The sequence below is a fragment of the Mobula birostris genome, chromosome 25, assembly GCF_030028105.1.
Source record: "Mobula birostris isolate sMobBir1 chromosome 25, sMobBir1.hap1, whole genome shotgun sequence".
Lineage (NCBI taxonomy): Eukaryota > Metazoa > Chordata > Chondrichthyes > Myliobatiformes > Myliobatidae > Mobula > Mobula birostris.
In genome coordinates this window covers 54,674,545-54,694,523 of record NC_092394.1, presented here as the reverse complement: position 1 = coordinate 54,694,523, position 19,979 = coordinate 54,674,545, and the positions used below count along the sequence as shown (strand labels likewise).

The 19,979-nt window shown below is 42.2% G+C and overlaps 1 protein-coding gene across 10 annotated transcripts in view; it reads left to right on the top strand.

The window, feature by feature from the left end:
- The window catches only part of LOC140187550 (SH2B adapter protein 2), a 176,108-nt gene that overhangs the window by 134,440 nt on the left and 21,689 nt on the right, over positions 1-19,979 (top strand). For 6 of the 10 annotated variants that reach the window (XM_072242945.1, XM_072242941.1, XM_072242944.1 and 3 more), the window contains exons 9-10: positions 5,447-5,622; positions 6,785-6,909. In XM_072242945.1, coding sequence (XP_072099046.1) covers positions 5,447-5,622; positions 6,785-6,909 — 301 coding nt within the window. Of the gene's footprint in view, positions 1-5,446; positions 5,623-6,784; positions 6,910-19,979 lie in introns of those variants that run through there. The other 4 variants (XM_072242948.1, XM_072242951.1, XM_072242950.1 and 1 more) reach the window with 3 other exon arrangements.

Below are 19,979 nucleotides of genomic sequence, written 5' to 3'. Positions count from 1 at the left end.
AATCCATGTGGGGAACCAGAAGAGATGGGGGCAGTCTTAACTGAATTTTTTGCATCTGTATTTACTCAGAAGATGGACACTAAGTCTATAGAAGTGAGGCAAAGCGGTATAAGCTTCATAGACCTTATGCAGATGACAGAGAAGGAGGTTGTTGTCTTGAGGCAAGTTTAGGTGAATGAATCCGCAAGGACTGACAACGTGTTCCCTTGGACCCTGCAGCAAGCAAGTGCAGAAATTCCCAGGGCATCGCTAGTGACAGTGAGGTACCAGAGGATTGCAGGATAGCCAATATTGTTCCGCTGTTTAAGAAAAGCTCTAAAAATAAACCAGGAAATTATAGGCTGGTAAGCCTGACATCAGTAGGAGGAAAGTTATTGGAAGGTTCTAAGGGACCAGATATGTAAGTATTTGACCATAAGATATAAGAGCAGAATTAGGTCATTTGGCCCATCAAGTATGCTTCATCATTTCACCATGGCTGATCCAGTTTTCCTCTCAGCCCCAATCTCCTGCCTTCTCCTCATATCCCTTTCTGCAATTGGTAGAAAAAATGAAAGGGTTGACTATTATCTAAACGGAGAGAAAATACAAGCAACTGAGATGAAAAGGGACTTGAGAGTCCTTGTAAAGGATTTCCTGAACATTGATTTGCGGTTTGAGTCTGTGGTGAGGAAGGCAAATGCAACGTTAGCCTCCATTGCAAGAGGACTAGAATATAAAAGCAAGGATGTAATGTTGAGACTTTATAAAGCACTGGTGAAGCCTCACTTGGAGTATTGTGAGCAGTTTTGGGCCCCTTATCTTAGAAAGGATGTGTTGAAACTGGAGAGGGTTCAAAGGAAGTTCACAAAAATGATTTCAGGATTGAATGGCTTGTCAAATGAGGAGGATTTTAATGGCTCTGGGCCTGTATTTTCAGGAATTCAGAAGAATAAGGGGTGACCTCATTGAAACCTATTGAATGGTGAAAGGCCTTGATAGAGAGGATGTGGAGAGGATGTTTCTTACGCTGGGAGAGTTTAAGACCAGAGGACACAACCTCAGAATAACACAGTGTCCTTTTAGAATGGAGATAAGGAGGAATTTCTTTAGCCAGAGAGTGGTGAATCTGTGGATTTTTTTTTGCCACAGGCAGCGGTGGAAGCCGAATCTTTATGCATATTTAAGGCAGAAGTTGATAGACCATACACTTCCAGACATTGTATTCCATCTGCCACTTCTTTGCCCATTCTCCTAATCTAAATTCTTTTGTAGCTTCTCTACTTCTTCAAAATTACCAGCCCCTCCGCTACCTTTATATCATTTGCAAACTTTTCAACAAAGCCATCAATTCCATCATCCAAATCATTGACATATAACGTAAGAAGAATCTGTCCCAACACAGACCCCTGTAGAACACCACTAATCACCAGCAGCCAGACAGAAAAGGCTCCCTTTATTCCCACTCTTTGCCTCCTGCCAATCTGCCTCTGGTTTTTCCATGCTAGAATCTTTCCTGTAATAATATGGGCCCATAGCTTGTTAAGCAGCCTCATGCATGTCACCTTGTCAAAGGCCTTCTGAAAATCCAAGTACACAACATGAACCAATTTTCCTTTGTCTATCTTGCTTGTCATTTCTTCAAAGAATTCCAACAGATTTGTCAGGCAAGATTCTCCCTTGAGGACATCATGCTGACTATGGCCTATTTTATCATGTGCCTCCAAGTACCCTGAGACCTCATCCTTAATAATCGACTCCAACATCTTCCCAACCACTGAGGTCAGACTAACTGGCCTATAGTTTCCTTTCTTCTGCCTCTCTCTCTACCTAAAGAATGGAGTGACATTTGTGATTTTCCTGTCTTCTAGAACCATTCCAGAATCTAATGATTCTTGAAAGATCATTACTAATGGCCCCACAATCTCTTCATCCACCTCTTTCAGAACTCTGGGGTGATATCTACTATAAGCCCTTTCAGTTTCCCAAGAACCTTCTCTCTAGTTATGGTAACAACACACATTTCATGACCTCTGACACCTGGAATTTCCATCATGCTGCTAGTGTCTACTACCGTAAAGACTGATGCAAAATACTTATTCAGGTGTCCACCATTTAGTTGTTGCCCATTACTAACTCACCAGCATCATTTTCCTGCAGACTAATATCCACTCTCAACTCTCTTTTACACCTTATGTATCTAAAGAAACTTATGGAATTATTATTGGCCTGGCTCACTTCCATATTCCATCGTTACCTTCTTAATGACTTTTTTAGTTACCTTCTGTTGGTTTTTAAAAGCTTCCCAATCCTCTAACTTCACACTAATTTTTGCTCTATTATATGCCCTGTCTTTGGCTTTTAAGTTGGCTTTGACTTATCTTGTTACCCACGGTTTGTGTCACCTTTCCTTTAGAATACTTCTTCCTCTTTGGGATGGATATATCCTGTGCCTTCCAAATCACTTCCAGAAATTCCAGCCATTGCTGCTCTGCCGTCATCCCTGCCAGTGTTCTTTTCCAATCAATTCTGGCCAGTTCCTCTGTTTTGCCTCTGTAATCCCCTTTACTTCACTGTAGATACATCTGACTTTAGCTTCTCCTTCTCAAATTTCAGGGTGAATTTGATCACATTATAATCACTTCCCCCTTAGGGTTCTTCTACCTTCAGATCTTTAGTCAATTCTGGTTCATTGCATAACAACCAATCCAGAATAACTGACCCTCTAGTAGGCTCAACCACGATAAACATGGACGTCGATAGACATGAATTGATTAAGGATAGTCAGCATAATCTTACAGAAATTTTTGAAGAAGTTACCAGGAATATGGATGTTGTCTACATGGACTTCAACAAGGCATTTGGCAAGGTCCCACATGGGAGTTTGGTCAAAAAGGTTCAGTCGCTCATCATTCAAGGTGAGATAGTACATTGGATTAGACATTGGCATCATTGGAAAAGCCAGAGAGTGGTAGTAGATGCTTGCCTCTTTGACTGGAAGCCTGTGACCAGTGGAGTGCCGCAGGGATCAATGCTGGTTCCATTGTCGTTGGTCATCTATATCAATAATCTCAGTGACAATGTGGTTAACTAGATCAACAGATTTGTGGATGACACAAAGATTGGCGGTGTCAGCTGGAAAACTGGGATGAAAAATGGCAGATTATTTTGTGTTATATGTTTTGTATTTGTAATTAATTTAGATCACTTTGTAGAGATCTGTTTACACTTTGGCACAAAAGAATCTTTTTTCTGCTGATCAGTGTCAAAAAAAAAGCCAAATTAAATCCATTGTGATTCCGTATTGTAAAACAATAAAACATGAAGACTTCCAAGGTGGGAGGGGCCGGGTGAATACCTCTTATAGGTACTGTATACAGTGAATGGTAGGGCCCTGAGGAGTGTGGTAGAGCAGAGGGATCTGAGAAGTTGTGTGCAGTTCTATTCATCTTCCTCCAGAAAAGGTATCAGTCAGCTTGAAAGAGTACAGTGAAGATTAAATGCAAAGGACAAGATGGCAAATAGGAGAACTTTCTTTTGGTATAGGGCAGGACGGCAGTGCGGCGGGTAGTGCTGCTGCCCCACTGCTCCAGAGAACCTGTCTCTTTGCGCATTCATTCCATCTCTTTATGTCTTCTCGCAGTTTTCTCCCACATCCTAAAGATGTTCTCAGGGAAATGCATGGCAAAACAGTGGCAAATGTTCAGGGAATATTTGCGTTGTGTTCTGCATAGGTATGTTCCATTGAGGCAGGGAAAGGATGATAGAGTAAAAGAACCATGGTGTACAAAGGATGTGAAAAATCTAGTTAAGAAGAGAAAAGCTTACGAAAGATTCAAGAAACCAGGTATTGATAGAGTTCTAGAAAATTACAAGGTTGCCAGGAAGAAGTTTAAGAAAGAAATTAAGAGAGCTAGAAGGGACCATGAGAAGGCCTTGGCAAGCAGGATTAAGTAAAACCCCAAGGCATTCTACAAGTATGTGAAGAGCAAGAGGGTGAGCCATGTGAACATAGAACTAATCAGGAGTGATAGTAGAACCGTGTGCATGGAGCCGGAGGAAGTATCAGAGGTATTTAATGAATACTTTGCTTCAGTATTCACCAGAGAAAAGGACCTTGGCAATTGTGGGGATGACTTACAGCGGACTAAAATGTTTGAGCATATAGACATTAAGAAAGGAGATGTGCTTTTGAAAAGCATCAAGCTAGAAAAGTCACCAGGATCGGATGAGATGTACCCCAGGCTACTGTGGGAAGCGAGGGAGGAGATTTCTGAGCCTCTGGCGATGATCTTTGCATCATCAATAGAGATGGGAGAAGTTCCGAAGGATTGGAGGGTTGCAAGTGTTGTTCCCTTGTTTAAGAAAGGGAGTAGAGATAACCCAGGAAATTATAGACCAGTGAGTCTTACTTCAGTGGTGGGCAGGTTGTTGGAGAAGATCCGAGCGTCAGGATTTACGAACATTTGGAGAGATATAATCTGATTAGGTGTAGTCAGCATGGCTTTGTCAAGGGTAGGTCGTGCCCTTGATGAGAGATAGCGTGGGTAGTCTAAGGCTTTTAACCAGGGCTAAAATGGCTAACAGGAGGGGCATAGTTTTAAGGTACTTGAAAGTAGGTACTGAGGAGATGTCAGGGGTAGGTTGTCACACAGAGAGTGATGGGTGCGTGGAATGCACTGCCGGTGACAGTGGTGGAGGCAGATACAATAGGGTTTTTTAGGAGACTCTTAGATAAATACATGGAGCTTAGGAAAATAGAGTGGAAAATAGAGGGAAATTCTAGGCAGTTTCTAGAGTAGGTTACATGGTCGGCACAACATTGTGGGCCGAAGGGTCTGTGATGTGCTGTAGATTCTATGTTAGGTTTATTACCACTAAGTTTCCTTCAGTGTGATTTTACATTTAGTGATACAGCACGGTAACAGCCCTTCTGACCCACAAGCCCACACCACCCAATTACACCCATGTGACCAATTAACACATTTACTCATATATCTTTGGAATGTGGGAGGAAACCGAAGCTCCCAGAGGAAACTCAAACAGTCACAGGGAGAATGTACAAATTCCTTAGGACAGTGGCAGGAGTTGAATCTGAGTCTGGGCGCTGTAAAGTGGTGCTCTACCACTATGCTACCATCCTGCTCTAACAGCACACTTCTGCTGCCTATGTGGGTAAGTGGAAGAAAATCATAGGAAGGATGGTTGCTGATGGGACATGAAAAAGAAAATGGCTGGGGTGGACGAGACTGATCTGTTGCTTTACTGGAACTGGCATGTACAGGTGGGCCGATTAATCCCCTCCTGTTTGGCAGTAAAAGATATCATGGTGGGGCTGTGGAATTCACCACCAGACCGTTCATGAGAGCAGGAGGTGGGTGTCATAGGTTGTGAGAACATTGTGTGGGATTGGGAACATAACTGTCTGACAGGTCCATACCGAACTGTTCCTTTCCACTTTTTTCAGCACCTCCGCCTGTCTGTGAATGAAATGGGCCAGTGCCATGTACAGCACCTCTGGTTTCAGTCCATCCTGGATATGCTCTGGCACTTCCACGCCCATCCTATTCCCTTGGAGTCTGGAGGTTCTGCTGACATTACTCTCCGTACCTATGTTCTCGTCCCACAGCCTATCCCAGGTAGGTAGGTTCTTCAAAGTTCTTTGTGCAGTTTCATTTCTTAAAGAATAATTGTTGCCGTAATTATTGACCACAATACATTTAGTTGTTTGAGGTTCCACCAATCACCTCTCATCTACCAAGAGCTGGTTGACTGGACCCTTATTGTTTATATGAATTTGATGATTCGTCATTAGTGGCCATACCTTCAGCTCAGGAATTTCCTTCTGACAGTCCTCCACCTCCAATCAATCCATTTCAGCAAGAGAGCTGCCTGCTGGCAGCAACTCAGCTCTTTCTGAGGCAGCTGCAACTCTGTTGACTCTCACTAGGTTCAATCTGAGCCACCTTTTCAACAACTGCTGTACTGAGTCTGACCCCTTCGTACAGTAAGGTAAATTAGTTATGTGTAGTTAGTTGAGAAACACCCTAGATGATTATCTCCTCACAGAACTAATTAGAGCAGTATTTTCACAGATGGAGCTTCCTGCTGCTCTCCCTGGAGTTCTGCCTGAGTGCCACCAGTTTCCACATCAGGCTCGGCTTGGCTGGGTACTGATGGGACTGGGGAGGTGACTGGGAAGAATTGAGTTTGTCTTGTTGGTCTGTGGTAGAGACATTTTCTATCGAGTTATGGTCAATAATCCTATTCTTGTTCCTTACTTGATTTAATAGATAGTGAGAGTGCACATTGTTGGATGTTTTTGATTCATACGAACATTTTGCTAGCGAAACACTTTTAACATTTGTCCAGTTGGCCAGTGACCTACTTAAACCAAAGTAATTGACTAGATTTGTGAATCTACAATACTTTGTCAACAAGGCCAAGCCATGGCTCTGAAATCTTACCCAACTACCACAGCAGAATATTTTAGACAGTGCGAGGCGTAAAAAGGACAAACACAACTGAACACCACGTCAGCCGAATTGAGGACAGAATCAGAGGTCACAACTTGAAAATGAGCCAAAGGCAAGGCAATGGTATGATAGTAGAGGGCAAACCATTGACGGTGAGGGAGGAATACCAGAAAACACAATTCACAAAATCATTAAGGGCACAGTAAGAAAGGCATGCAGTGAAAAATATTAAAATAGCATAAATGAGATTTGCTCAGTGGCAAATGAGATTTGCTTATGTGTGCAAGGGCCTGTCTGTGCCTTAATCCACACTTTTTTTATATTTAAAGGCAATATTTGTACAAAATAAGACAGAATGCAAGTCAATTGGACCCTCTTCCACAACTTGAAGAGATCTTTATTGATTTATTTGGGAGGGAACCTTTCAATGGCCTTGGGATGCAGAGCTTGAAGGGTATGTATCACATTCCTTGAATACTTCATTACATTGACATGCCCATATGCACAGTGTACAAGTGCAAAGAAGTAACAGTATTACAACTGCCTGTCTATGCTATATATCATCCCACATCATCAAGGAGATCCAGCTAGAGTGATGCCTTTAATCATCAACACTTGTGAAGTACCAGCATAGACATTGACAATTCCTGAATAGAGGCTGGTGACAGTGGTCACAAGGTGGTGTTTGAGGCCCAAGGGGAAACTTGACCACACAATCTTTTCAGGCTGTGCAAAACTGGGAGCTGGTGAGTACAAGCCATACATACCCAGTTCAGGTGGCTTCTGTGGGAAATTAGCTGAAGTATTTTCTACCAGTATTCACTAAGGAGAAGGTCATAGAGAATAGTGAGAGTGGGCAAGCCAGCTCCGGATCCACAAAGCAATGTTCCCTTGGATCCCATGCCTCCTTACTTTCTCAATAAGCCTTGCATGGGGTACCTTATCAAATGCCTTGCTGAAATCCATATACACTACATCAACCTCTCTACCTTCATCAATGTGTTTAGTCACATCCTCAACAAATTCAATCAGGCTCGTAAGGCACGGCCTGCCTTTGACAAAACCGTGCTGACTATTCCTAATCATATTATGCCTCTCCAAATGTTCAAGACTCAATGGCCTATAATTTCCTGGGGTATCCCTACTCCCTTTCCTGAATAAGGGAACAACATCTGCAATCCTCCAATCCTCTGGAACCTCTCCTGTCCTCATTGATGATGAAAAGATGGACTTGGGCAGAGGCTGAGCAATCTCCTCCCTCGCTCCCCACAGTAGCCTGGGGTACATCCCGTCCAGTCACGTGACTTATCCAACTTGTTTCTTTCCAAAAGCTCCAGCAAATCCTCTTCCTTAATATCTATATGCTCAAGCTTTTCAGTCCACTACAAGTCATCCCTACAATCACCAAGATCCTTTTCTGTAGTGAATACTGAAGCAAAGTATTCATTAAGTACCTCTACTATTTCCTCCGGTTCCATACACACTTTTCCACTGTCATATTTGATTGGTCCTATTCTCTCACATCTTCACATACTTGTAGAATGCCTTCAGGTTTTCCTTAATCCTGTCCGCCAAGGCCTTCTCACGGCCCCTTCTGGCTCTCCTAATTTCATTCTTAAGCTCCTTCCTGCTAGCCTTATAATCTTCTTGATTTATATCATTACCTAGTTTTTGAACCTTTCATAAGCTCTTCTTCTTGACTAGATTTACAACAGCTTTTGTACACTACGGTTCCTGTACCCTACCATCCTTTCCCTGTCTCATTGGAACGTACCTACTCAGAACCCCACGCCAATATCCCCTGAACATTTGCCACATTTCTTCCATACATTTCCCTGAGAACATCTGTTTCCTTTATGCTTCCAAGTTCCTGCCTGATAGTCTCATATTTCCCCTTATCCCAATTAAACATTTCCCTAACTTGTCTGTTCCTACCCCTCTCCAATGCTATGGTAAAGGAGATAGAATTGTGATCACTATCTCCAAAATGCTCTCCCACAGAGAGACCTGACACCTGACCAGGTTCATTTCCCAATACCAGATCAAGTACAGCCTCTCCTCTTGAAGGCTTATTTACATATTGTGTCAAGAAACCTTCCTGAACACACCAAACAAACTCTACCCCACCTAAACCTCTCAGTCTTGGGAGATGCCAGTCAATATTTGGGAAATTAAAATCTCCCACCACAACAACCCTGTCATTATTACTCCTTTCCAGAATCTGTCTCCCTATATGCTCCTCAATGTCCCTGTTACTATTGGGTAGTCTATAAAAAACATCCAGCAGAGTTATTGACCCCATCCTATTCCTAACTTCCACCCACAGAGACTCTGTAGACAACCTCTCCATGACTTCCTCCTTTTCTGCAGCTGTGACACTATCTCTGATCAACAGTGCCATGCCCCCACCTCTTTTGCCTCCCTCCCTATCATATAACCATATAACAATTACAGCACAGAAACAGGCCATCTCGGCCCTTCTACTCTGTGCCGAACTCTTACTCTCACCTAGTCCCACTGACCTGCACTCAGCCCATAACCCTCCATTCCTTTCCTGTCCGTATAGCTATCCAATTTTACTTTAAACGACAACATCGAACCTGCCTCAACCACTTCTGCTGGAAGCTCGTTCCACACAGCTACCACTCTCTGAGTAAAGAAGTTCCCCCTCATGTTACCCCTAAACCTTTGCCCTTTAACTCTCAACTCATGTCCTCTTGTTTGAACATCCCCCATTCTCAATGGAAAAAGCCTATCCACATCAACTCTATCAATCCCCCTCATAATTTTAAACACCTCTATCAAGTCTCCCCTCAACCTTCTACGCTCCAAAGAATAAAGACCTAACTTGTTCAACCTTTCTCTGTAACTTAGGAGATGAAACCCAGGCAACATTTTAGTAAACCTCCTCTGTACTCTGTCAATTTTATTGACATCTTTCCTATAATTCGGTGACCAGAACTGTACACAATACTCCAAATTTGGCCTTACCAATGCCTTATGCAATTTCAACATTACATCCCAACTCCTATACTCAATGCTCTGATTAATAAAGGCCAGCGTACCAAAAGCTTTCTTCACCACCCTATCCACATGAGATTCCACCTTCAGGGAACTATGCACCATTATTTCTAGATCCCTCTGTTCCACAGCATTCTATCCTTTTTGAAACATCTAAAGCCTGGCACTTGAAGTAGCCATTCCTGCCCTGCACCATCCAAGTCTCTGTAATGGCCACAACATCATAGCTCCTGGTATCCTCTTCGATACTATTGGCTAGCTGACTTTCATATTTTAACTCCCCCCCCGTTGTTTTTTTGATTGCTTTCTGTTGGTTTTTTAAAAATTCCCAATCCCCTGTCTTCCCACTAATTTTTGCTCTTATATGTCCTCCCTTTTGCCTTTATGTTGCCTTTGACTTCTTTTGTCAGCCACAATTACATCATCCTGCCTTTAAAATACTTCCTCCTCTTAGGGATATATCTATCCTGCACCTCCCAAATTGCTCCTAGAACCTCCAGCCATTGCTGTCTGCTGTCATTCTAGCTGGTGTCGCCTTTCAATCAACTTTGGCCAGCTTCTCTCTCATTCCCTTTACTCCACGGTAATACTAATACATCTCACTTCAGCTTCTCAGTCTCAAATTACAAGGTGAATTCTATCATATTATGATCACTGTTACCTGAGGATACCATTACCTAATCCTATCCAGTTCATTACACAGCACCAAACCCAGAATTATTGATCCTCTGGTGCTTGAAGAGCATTCGGGTGGATAATTTCCCAGACTGATGGGTTCTATCCTATGTTATTCAAGCGGATTACAATAATGGGTGTAGAAACGGTGGATGGAGTTTAATGTGGGAAAATTGTGAAATGTTGCACTTTAGGAGGTCAAGAGTAGTCAGCTAATGATAGGATCCTTACCAGTATTGATGTACAGAGGGATCTTTGGTCTAAGTTCAGAACTCCCTGAAAGTGGTAATATGGTTAGTAAAGGTGTAAAGAAGCAAGTATCATGCTTGCCTTCACCACTAGGGGCATTAAGTCTGGAAGTCATGTTGCAGTTGTACAAAACTTCAGTTGCACTGCAGTTGGAATATTACCTGTGGCTTAGTGTCTGTAGGTGGACTCCCAACAAACTTTGAATAAAACTCCAACCAATGAAACTGAGGGTGAAATAGAAGATCATGAGGCAACACGTAGATAGGGAATTGTTTATTGGGTAGGAAGGATATATCATATGCATAGGTAGTTCCCAGAATCTTTGCTGGAGACAACTTTTCCTGGGACTTATTCATAATTTAATTTAAAGATCAGCAGGCATCTGTTTGTGTTGCCTTCATTAAGTGGCACTGTGGGAAGTGTTGATCAGATCAGAAAGGTTTAATTGATATATTTACACTTCATTACAGTGTGGAAGGAAGGCTTTCGACCCATTAAGTCCATGCCAGATCAGTATTACCATCTTTCACTTATTTCATGGAGTGAGAGAGAGAGTACAGAAACGGGTCCTCTGGTGCATCAAGTTCATGCCAACCAGCAACTGCCCCATTACACCAATCCAATTTTATTCTACCTATATTCCCATCACTACCCCTTTGATTCTACCCTGCACCCACAAACTAAGGGTATTTTATAGTGGCCACTTAACCTGCTAACCAGCATGCTTTTGGGATGTGGGAGGAAGCCAAAGCACCCGGGGGAAACCCACATGCAGAACATGTAAACTCCATGGAGGTAGTACTGACGTCAGGATTTTTCTGGGTTTCTGGAGCTACTGAGAGGACAACTGATGGGTGAATGGGTAAAGCTGCAGCTGGTGCAGTTCAGACAGGAAAGAGCAATGTCATTATCCGCTCTGAGGGTAACAAAGATAGAAATATTTTCAAAATGGTGGAGGAGCAGAAAGATTTTGAGGTTCCAGGACAAGTCCCATTCAAAGCCAATGGACACTGGTAAAACCAAATGGAGCATTGCCTGCACCTCAGGGGGATTGGAGTACCTGTGGTCAACAGAACCTCCTGTGAGACCACAGTGTGTGTGCTGCATTTGCCTGGGCTCAGTATCTTGTGAAAGCTTTGGTGGTTTTGAAAAGATGCAGTACAGATGCTAAAGGTCCGGGGAGACCAGCCGTGTTCCAACCACATCCACAAAAAACCTCAGAAAGTTGGTGACGTGTATCTCATGTGTGTTCACCTTCAAGGATGTGCGCAAAATCCTTCACATACTCATGAGAGCCACCTTAACTAGTGAAACTGGCACCTCATCAGTTCCTCAGAGAGTACTGCTTTGAAATGTTTGATATTAATACAAGAAAGTAGAAATTATCAGGATCATATCTGCTCTTCTGCCTCAGCACAGTCCCCAGACACCTTAATTCCATTAATATCTAGAAATCTTGGGGAGGGGTGGGGTACAAGTTCAAATGATTCACCTTTCTCTGAGAGGAAGACACTTCATTCTGAAAATGTGAACCCAATACAGAATTTTTCAGCAAGGCAAACACTATCCCCACATCCATCCTTTTCAGCCCTGCGGATTCTTGCAATGATGTACTGTCATCATTTTAAACTGGAGAGAATATTGTCTCAGCCTGCTATGTCTTTTGTCCTGTGCCAGATCTGTCATCACAAGAACCACACTGGTGAATCTTCACTGCACTCTATACAGCAAAAGGTCCAAACTTTAGCACAATAGTCCCGGTTTTGTTCCACAAAGAACCCCTCACCGATCTTTGTACAAAAGTGACTCCAGGCCACTGTGTTGCCTCCCTGGTGCTGAGCAGCTGCAGAACTTCCTCGTGGAGCCAGAAGCCACAGTGCATGTTGGCACTAATTTCATGGACAGCAGAACGGATGAAGTTCTACAGAGCGAGTAGAGGGAGTTAGGAAAAAGGCTTAATAACTGAAATTGATAGCAGTGATTTCTGGATTTCTCCCTGTTGCACATGTTAAGTAGGATAAGAATAGGAGAATTTGGCAGATGAAAGTGGCCGAAGAGCTGGTGCAGTGGGCAGAAATTCAGGATCTTGGATCCCTCTTCTGGGGCAGAGGTGACCTGTACAAGAGGGTTGGGCTGAACCTGAACTGGAAGGGGACCCTGGCAAGCAGTTTTTGCTGTGGCGAGTAGGGAAGCTTTAGACTAGAGTGGCAGGTGTGGGATCACAAGCAGAAAAATAAGCAAATGGGTACTGAAAATTAAATGTTAGTAAGGTCAGTAAACAAGATGGGCAACAGCATGGCAGAAAGAGAGGAAAGATTGTTGGATTAAGTTGCATTTGTTTCAATGCAAGAGGCCTAAGAGGTAAGGCAGATGAACATGGGACATAGATATGCAATTCATGTGGGATTGGGATATTGTAGCCATTACAGGCACATGGCTAAGGGATGGAAAGGACTGCCAGCTAAATTTTCTAGGGTACAGGTGCTATAGGCTGGAGAGAGATGGTGGAAAGAGAGAAGGGCAGTTGCATTTCTGATTAAGGAGAACATCTCAGTAATAATCCAAGATGAAATTACTGAGGGATCATTTAGTGAGGCCTAATGGGTGGAACTGAAAAATAAGGAGGCGATATGTGCATGGAATGGGCTGCCGGAAATGGTGGTGGTGGTGGATACGATAGGGTCCTTTAAGAGACTCCTGGATAGGTACATGGAGCTTAGAAAAATAAAGGGTTATGCGTAACTCTAGGTAATTTCTAAGTAGCTTCGGCACAGCATTGTGGCCGAAGGGCCTGTAATGTGCTGTAGGTTTTCTATGTTTCTATGATAATCACCTTGTTGAAATCGTACTATAGGCCCACAAATAGTTTGTGGGTAAAAGAGGAACAAGTATGCAAGGAGGTGGCAAACAGCTGCAAGAATAATAACGCAAACACGAGGAAATCTGCAGATGCTGGAAATTCAGGCAACACACACAAAATGCTGGTGGAACGCAACAGGCCAGGCAGCATCCATTGGAAGAGGTACAGTTGACGTTTCAGGCCGAGACCCTTCGTCAGGACTAACTGAAAGAAGAGCTAGTAAGAGATTTGACAGTGGGAGGGGGAGGGGGGAGATCTGAAATGATGGAGAAGACAGGAGGGGGAGGGATGGAGCTAAGAGCTGGACAGTTGATTGGCAAAAGAGATACAAGGCTGGAGAAGGGAGAGGAACATGGGACAGGAGGCTTAGGGAGAACGAAAGGGGGAGGGGAGTGCCAGAGGAAGATGGAGAGCAGGCAAGGAGTTATTGTGAGAAGGACAGAAAGAGAAGAAAAAGAATGAATAAATAAATAAATAAGGGGGTAAGAACAGGAGGAGGGGCATTAACGAAAGTTAGAGAAGTCAATGTTCATGCCATCAGGTTGGAGGCTACCCAGACGGAATATAAGGTGTTGTTCCTCCAACCTGAGAGTGGCTTCATCTTTACAGTAGAGGAGGCCATGGATAGACATATCAGAGTGGGAATGGGACATGAAATCAAAATGTATGGCTACTGGGAGATCCTGCTTTCTCTGGTGGACAGAGCCAGTGGCCGTACATTTCATTTTCACATCCCATTCCCATTCTGATATGTCCATCCACAGCCTCCTCTACTGTCAAGATGAAGCCACACTCAGGTTGGAGGAACAATGCCTTATAATCCGTCTGGGTAGCCTCCAACCTGATGGCATGAACATTGACTTCTCTAACTTCCGTTAATGCCCCACCTCCCCCTCGTACCCCATCCCTTATTTATTTATTTATTTATTTATTATTTTTCCCCCTTTTTTGTCTCTCTCTCTCTCTTTCTCTTTTCTGTGTCTGTCTCTCTCACAATAACTCCTTGCCTGCTCTCCATCTTCCTCTGGCGCTCCCCTCCCCATTCCCTTTCTCCCTAGGCCTCCCGTCCCATGATCCTCTCTCTTCTCCAGCCTTGTATCCCTTTTGCCAATCAACTTTCCAGCTCTTAGCTCCATCTCTCCCCCTTCTGTCGTCTTCTATCATTTCGGATCTCCCCCTCCCCCTCCCACTTTCAAATCTCTTACTATCTCTTTCAGTTAGTCCTGACGAAGGGTCTCGGCCCGAAACGTCGACTGTGCTTCTTCCTATGGCTGCTGTCTGGCCTGCTGCATTCCACCAGCATTGTGTGTGTGTTGCAAGAATAATAAGATTGTTGTAAGTAAGGGATTTTAACCTTTCTAACATAGACTGGCACTGATAGTGCTTAAGGGTTTTGATGGGGTGGAATTTGTTGAATGTGTTCAGGGAAATTTCCTAATGTAATATACTGAAGGCTTTACCAGGAAGATGGCAAAGCTCGACCTACTCTTGGGAACTGGGGCAGGACAAGTGTCTGGGAAGTTGGTGGGGGAGCACTTTGGGACCAGTGACCATATATGCTGTTAGTTTTAAATTACTTGTGGAAAAGGATAGTCCCGGTCCACAAATTAAAGTTTTAAATTGGGGCGAGGCAAATTTTGATGATATTGTAGGTAACATAATGGGAAGAAGTATACATAATTCACAACCACAGCATTAAGTTGGGGTTTCTCATTAAGAGGCTGGTCTAAAGTGATCATGTTAATATGTAAAGATTTTAAGTGCATTTTTGTGTTTAGGTTTTGGGGTTCAATGTGTTATGGGTTATGGAGTTTTATAAACATAAAACTCCTCACTTCATTTTATTTGCATAAACCTACATTGGTAACCTTGATGATCTGGGACGATTCCCGAGTTATTGAACATGGGTCAGAGGTGACAGTGGGACATTGATAGGATGCAAAACTGGGCTGAAAAGTGGCAGATGGAGTTCAACCCAGATAAGTGTGAGGTGGTTCATTTTGGTAGGTCAAATATGATGGCAGAATATAGTATTAATGGTAAGACTCTTGGCAGTGTGGAGGATCAGTGGGATCTTGGGGTCCGAGTCCATAGGACACTCAAAGCTGCTGTGCAGGTTGACTGTGTGATTCAGAAAATATACAGTGCATTGGCCTTCATCAATCGTGGGATTGAGTTTAGGAGCTGAGAGGTAATGTTACAGCTATACAGGGCCCTGGTCAGACTCCACTTGGAGTACTGTGCTCAGTTCTGGTCGCCTCATTATGGGAGGGATGTGGAGGCTCTGGAGGTGGGGGGGGTTCAGGGGAGATCTGCAGACATGTTGCCTGGATTGGGGAGCATGCCTTATGAGAATAGGTTGAGTGAACTCGGCCTTTTCTCATTGGAGCGACGGAAAATAGGAGGTGACCTGCTGGGGGTGTGTGGGATGGTGAAAGGCATTGATTGTGTGGATAATCAGAGGCTTTTTCCCAGGGCTGTGGCGGCTGACATGACGGGGCACAGTTTTGGTTTGCTTGGAGGTAGGCACGGAGGAGATGTCGGGGTGGGTGTTTTTGCTCAGAGAGTGGTGAATGCGTGGAATGGGCTTCCAGCGACGGTGGTGGATGCAGATAAAATAGGGTCTTTTAAGAGACTCCTGGATAGTTACATGGAGCTTAGGAAAATATAGAGCTATGGGTAACCCTAGGTAATTTCTAAAGTAAGTACACGTTCGGCACAGCATTGTGGGCCGAAAGGCCTATATTTTGCTGTAGATTTTCTATGTTTCTCTGTCGACCATCGCAGTCACTTTCAAACTTTTGGAGTTTTGGGAGCAAGATGCCGTAGCTTAGCTTGTACAAGCTGAGGCCCTGTTTGCGCTGCAAAAGATCACTTCAGACGACACCAGGTTCTACTACCTGGTAGTGTCACTCAACAATTACACAGCTGCAAGAGTGGTGACTCAGCTTGACACTTGCCTGAACACAATAAATAACCATCTCCGAAAACTCACTTTTTGCAGACCTTTGATGATGTAACAAAACACATTGATGAAGGTAGAGCAGTGGATATAGTGGATTTCAGTAAGGCATTTGATAAGGTTCCCCATGTGAGGCTCATTCAGAAAGTGATGAGGCATGGGATCCACAGAGACCTTGCTTTGTCGATACAGAATTGGCTTGCTCACAGAAAGGAAAGAGTGGTTGTAGATAGTTCATATTCTGCATGGAGTGCAGTGACCAGTGGTGTTCCACAGGGATCTGTTCTGGGACCCCTTCTCTTTGTGATTTTTATAAATGACCTGGATGATGAAGTTGAAGGGTGGGTTAGTAAGTTTGCTGATGACACAAAGGTTGGGGGTGTTGTAGATAGTCTGGAGGGTTGTCAGAGGTTACAGCGTGACATTGATAGGATACAGAACTGGGCTGAGAAGTGGCAGATGGAGTTCAACCCAGATAAGTATGAAATAGTTCACTTCAGTAGGTCAAATTTGAAGACAGAATATTATATTAATGGTAAGACTCTTGGCAGTGTGGAGGATCAGGAAGATCTTGGGGTCCATGTCCATAGGATACTCAAAGCTGCTGCACAGGTTGGCGATGTTGTTAAGAAGGCGTATGGTGTGTTGGCGTTCATCAACCGTGGGATTGAGTTCAAGAGCCGTGAGGTAATGTTACAGCTGTATAACACCTTGGTCAGACCCCACTTGGAGTACTGTGTTCAGTTCTGGTCACCTCACTACACGAAGGATGCAGATGCTATAGAGAGAGTTCAGAGGAGATTTACAAGGATGTTTTCTGTACTGTGTCTTATGAGAATAGGTTGAGTGAACTTGGCCTTTTCTCCTTGGAGCAATGGAGGATGGGGGGGTGACCTGATGGGGGTGTATAAGATGATGAGAGGCATTGATGGTGTGGATAGCCAGAGGCTTTTTCCCAGGGTTGAAATAGCTAACACGAGGGGTCATAGTTTTAAGGGGCTTAGAAGCAGGTACAGAGGGGATGCCAGAGGTAAATTTTTCACACAGAGAGTGGTGGGTGCGTGGAATGCACTGCCAGGAAAGGTGGTCGAGGTGGATCCACTAGGGTCTTTTAAGATTCTCTTAGATAGTCACATGGAGCTTAGAAAAATAGAGGGGTATGCAATAGAGAAATTCTTGCTTTTTAAATCTTTTTATTGAATTAGTACACAAAAGGTAAACCATATAGGCACTGATACACTGTTGCAATATAACTTTACAAGAGATATTAATACACAAAAAGAAGTTAGTACAAACAGTGCAGTTTAGATATAAACTAATAAGGTAATATAATAGTATACTAATTTTCATACATGTCAATAAGGAAAATAAAAAAAAAACCCAAAAAACCCACCATGCAACTAATCTAAAAGGCAAAGCAAAGCAATGGGCTAACTAGGTATCAAGTAGAGTTAAACAACTTAAAACAATCACGTCCTCAAATCCGACCTCCATTAAAAACAGTTAAAAAGCAAGAAGGGAATGTAAGTATGAACAGAGAGAGAAAAAAAGTTACATTAAATGAAAATGTTGAATAAAAGATCTCCAGGTCTGTTCAAATTTAACTGAAGAATCATAAAGATTACTTCTAATTTTCTCCAAATTTAAACATAGTATCATCTGGGAAAACCAAAAGAACATAGTTGGAGCATTAATCTCCTTCCAATGTTATAAAATACATCTTTTCGCCGTTAAAGTAAGAAATGCAATCAATCTACGGGCTAAAGGGGAAAGATTACTGGAAATTTTAGGTAATCCAAAGATAGCAGTAATAGGATGGGGAGAAATATCTATATTCAATACCTTTGAAATAATATTAAAAATGTCTTTCCAAAAGGTTTCCAAAGTAGGACAGGACCAAAACATATGAGTTAAGGAAGCTATCTCCCCATGACATCTGTTACACAAAGGGTTAATATGAGAATAAAAACAAGCTAATTTATCTTTAGACATATGTGCTCTATGGACAACTTTAAATTGAATTAAGGAGTGTTTAGAACAGATAGAGGAAGTATTGACTAGTTGTAAAATATGCACCCAGTCATCCGCTGAAATAATAAAGCCCAATTCCTTTTCCCAATCTGACCTAATCTTATCGAATGGAACTTTCCTAAGTTTCATAATAGTATTATAAATAATAGCCGTTACACCTTTCTGACATGAATTAAGGTTAATTATAGTATCTAAAATATATGTAGGAGGTAGCGTCGGAAAGGAAGAGAGTGTAGTACTTAGGAAATTTCTAACTTGGAGATATCTAAAAAAATGTATTCTTGGTCAGTTATATTTGGTAGATAATTGTTCAAAAGACATAAGGGAACCATCTAAAAATAAATCCAAAAACCGTGAAATACCATTAGTCTTCCAAATTTGAAAGGCATGGTCCATGAAAGAGGGAGGAAAGAATACGTTGCCTAATATAGGAATCGCAAGCCCAAATTGATTAAGATCGAAAAATTTTCAGAATTGAAACCAAATACATAAGGTATATTTAACTATCGGGTTACAAGCCAGTTTACAGCATTTCAAATCAAAAGGAAGAGAAGAACCTAAAATGGAGCCAAGTGCATAACCTTGAGCAGATTGTAATTCCAATACTACCCATTTAGGAATGGATAGTGTATCTTGATCAAGTAACCAAAATTTCATATGTCGAATATTAATTGCCCAATAATAGAATCTAAAGTTAGGTAATGCCAAACCTCCATCTCTCTTAGCGTTCTGTAGATGTATTTTACCCAATCTCGGGTTTTTATTTTGCCAAATAAATGAAGAAATTTTAGAGTCAACTTTATCAAAAAAGGATTTTGGAACAAAAATCAGTGGTGCCTGAAATACATATAAAAATTTTGGCAGAATAAACATCTTAACAGCATTAATATAACCAATCAAAGTTAAATAAAATGGAGACCATTTAAATGAAAGTTGAGTAATGTGATCGATTAAGGGTAGGAAATTAGTCTTAAATAAATCACTATGTTTACAGGTAATTTTAATCCCAAGATATGAAAAATGATTATTAACCAATTTAAACAGAAGATTCTGATATAGGGAACTTGCTTATTAATCGGGAAAAGTTCACTCTTACTGAGATTTAACTTATAACCTGAGAAAAGACTAAATTGTGCTAATAAATCTAAAGCAGCAGGGATAGATTTTTGAGGATTAGAAATATATAAAAGTAAGTCATCAGCATAGAGTGATACTTTATGGGACTTTGAACCCCGAGTTATCCCAATAATATTTGGAGATTCTTGAATAGCAATTGCAAGAGGTTCTAATGCAATATCAAATAATAAAGGACTAAGAGGGCAACCTTGTCTGGTACCTCAAAAAAGAGGGAAAAAAGGTGAGCTTAAAGGGTTAGTACAGACTGAGGCCATAGGAGAATGATATAACAATTTGATCCAGGATATAAATTTCGGGCTGAAATTAAACATTTCAAGCACCTTAAATAAGTAAGACCATTCGACTCTGTCGAAGGCTTTTTCAGCGTCTAAGGAAATGACGCACTCAGGATCATTTTGTGAGGGGGTATAAACAATATTTAACAGTGTGCGAATGTTATAAAAAGAGTAACGACCTTTAATAAAACCCGTTTGGTCTTCCGAAATAATATAAGGAAGTGCTTTTTCTAATCTGTTTGCTAATAATTTAGAAAAGATTTTAGGCGATAGAGAAATTCTGGGCAGTTTCTAGAGTAGGGTACATGGTTGTC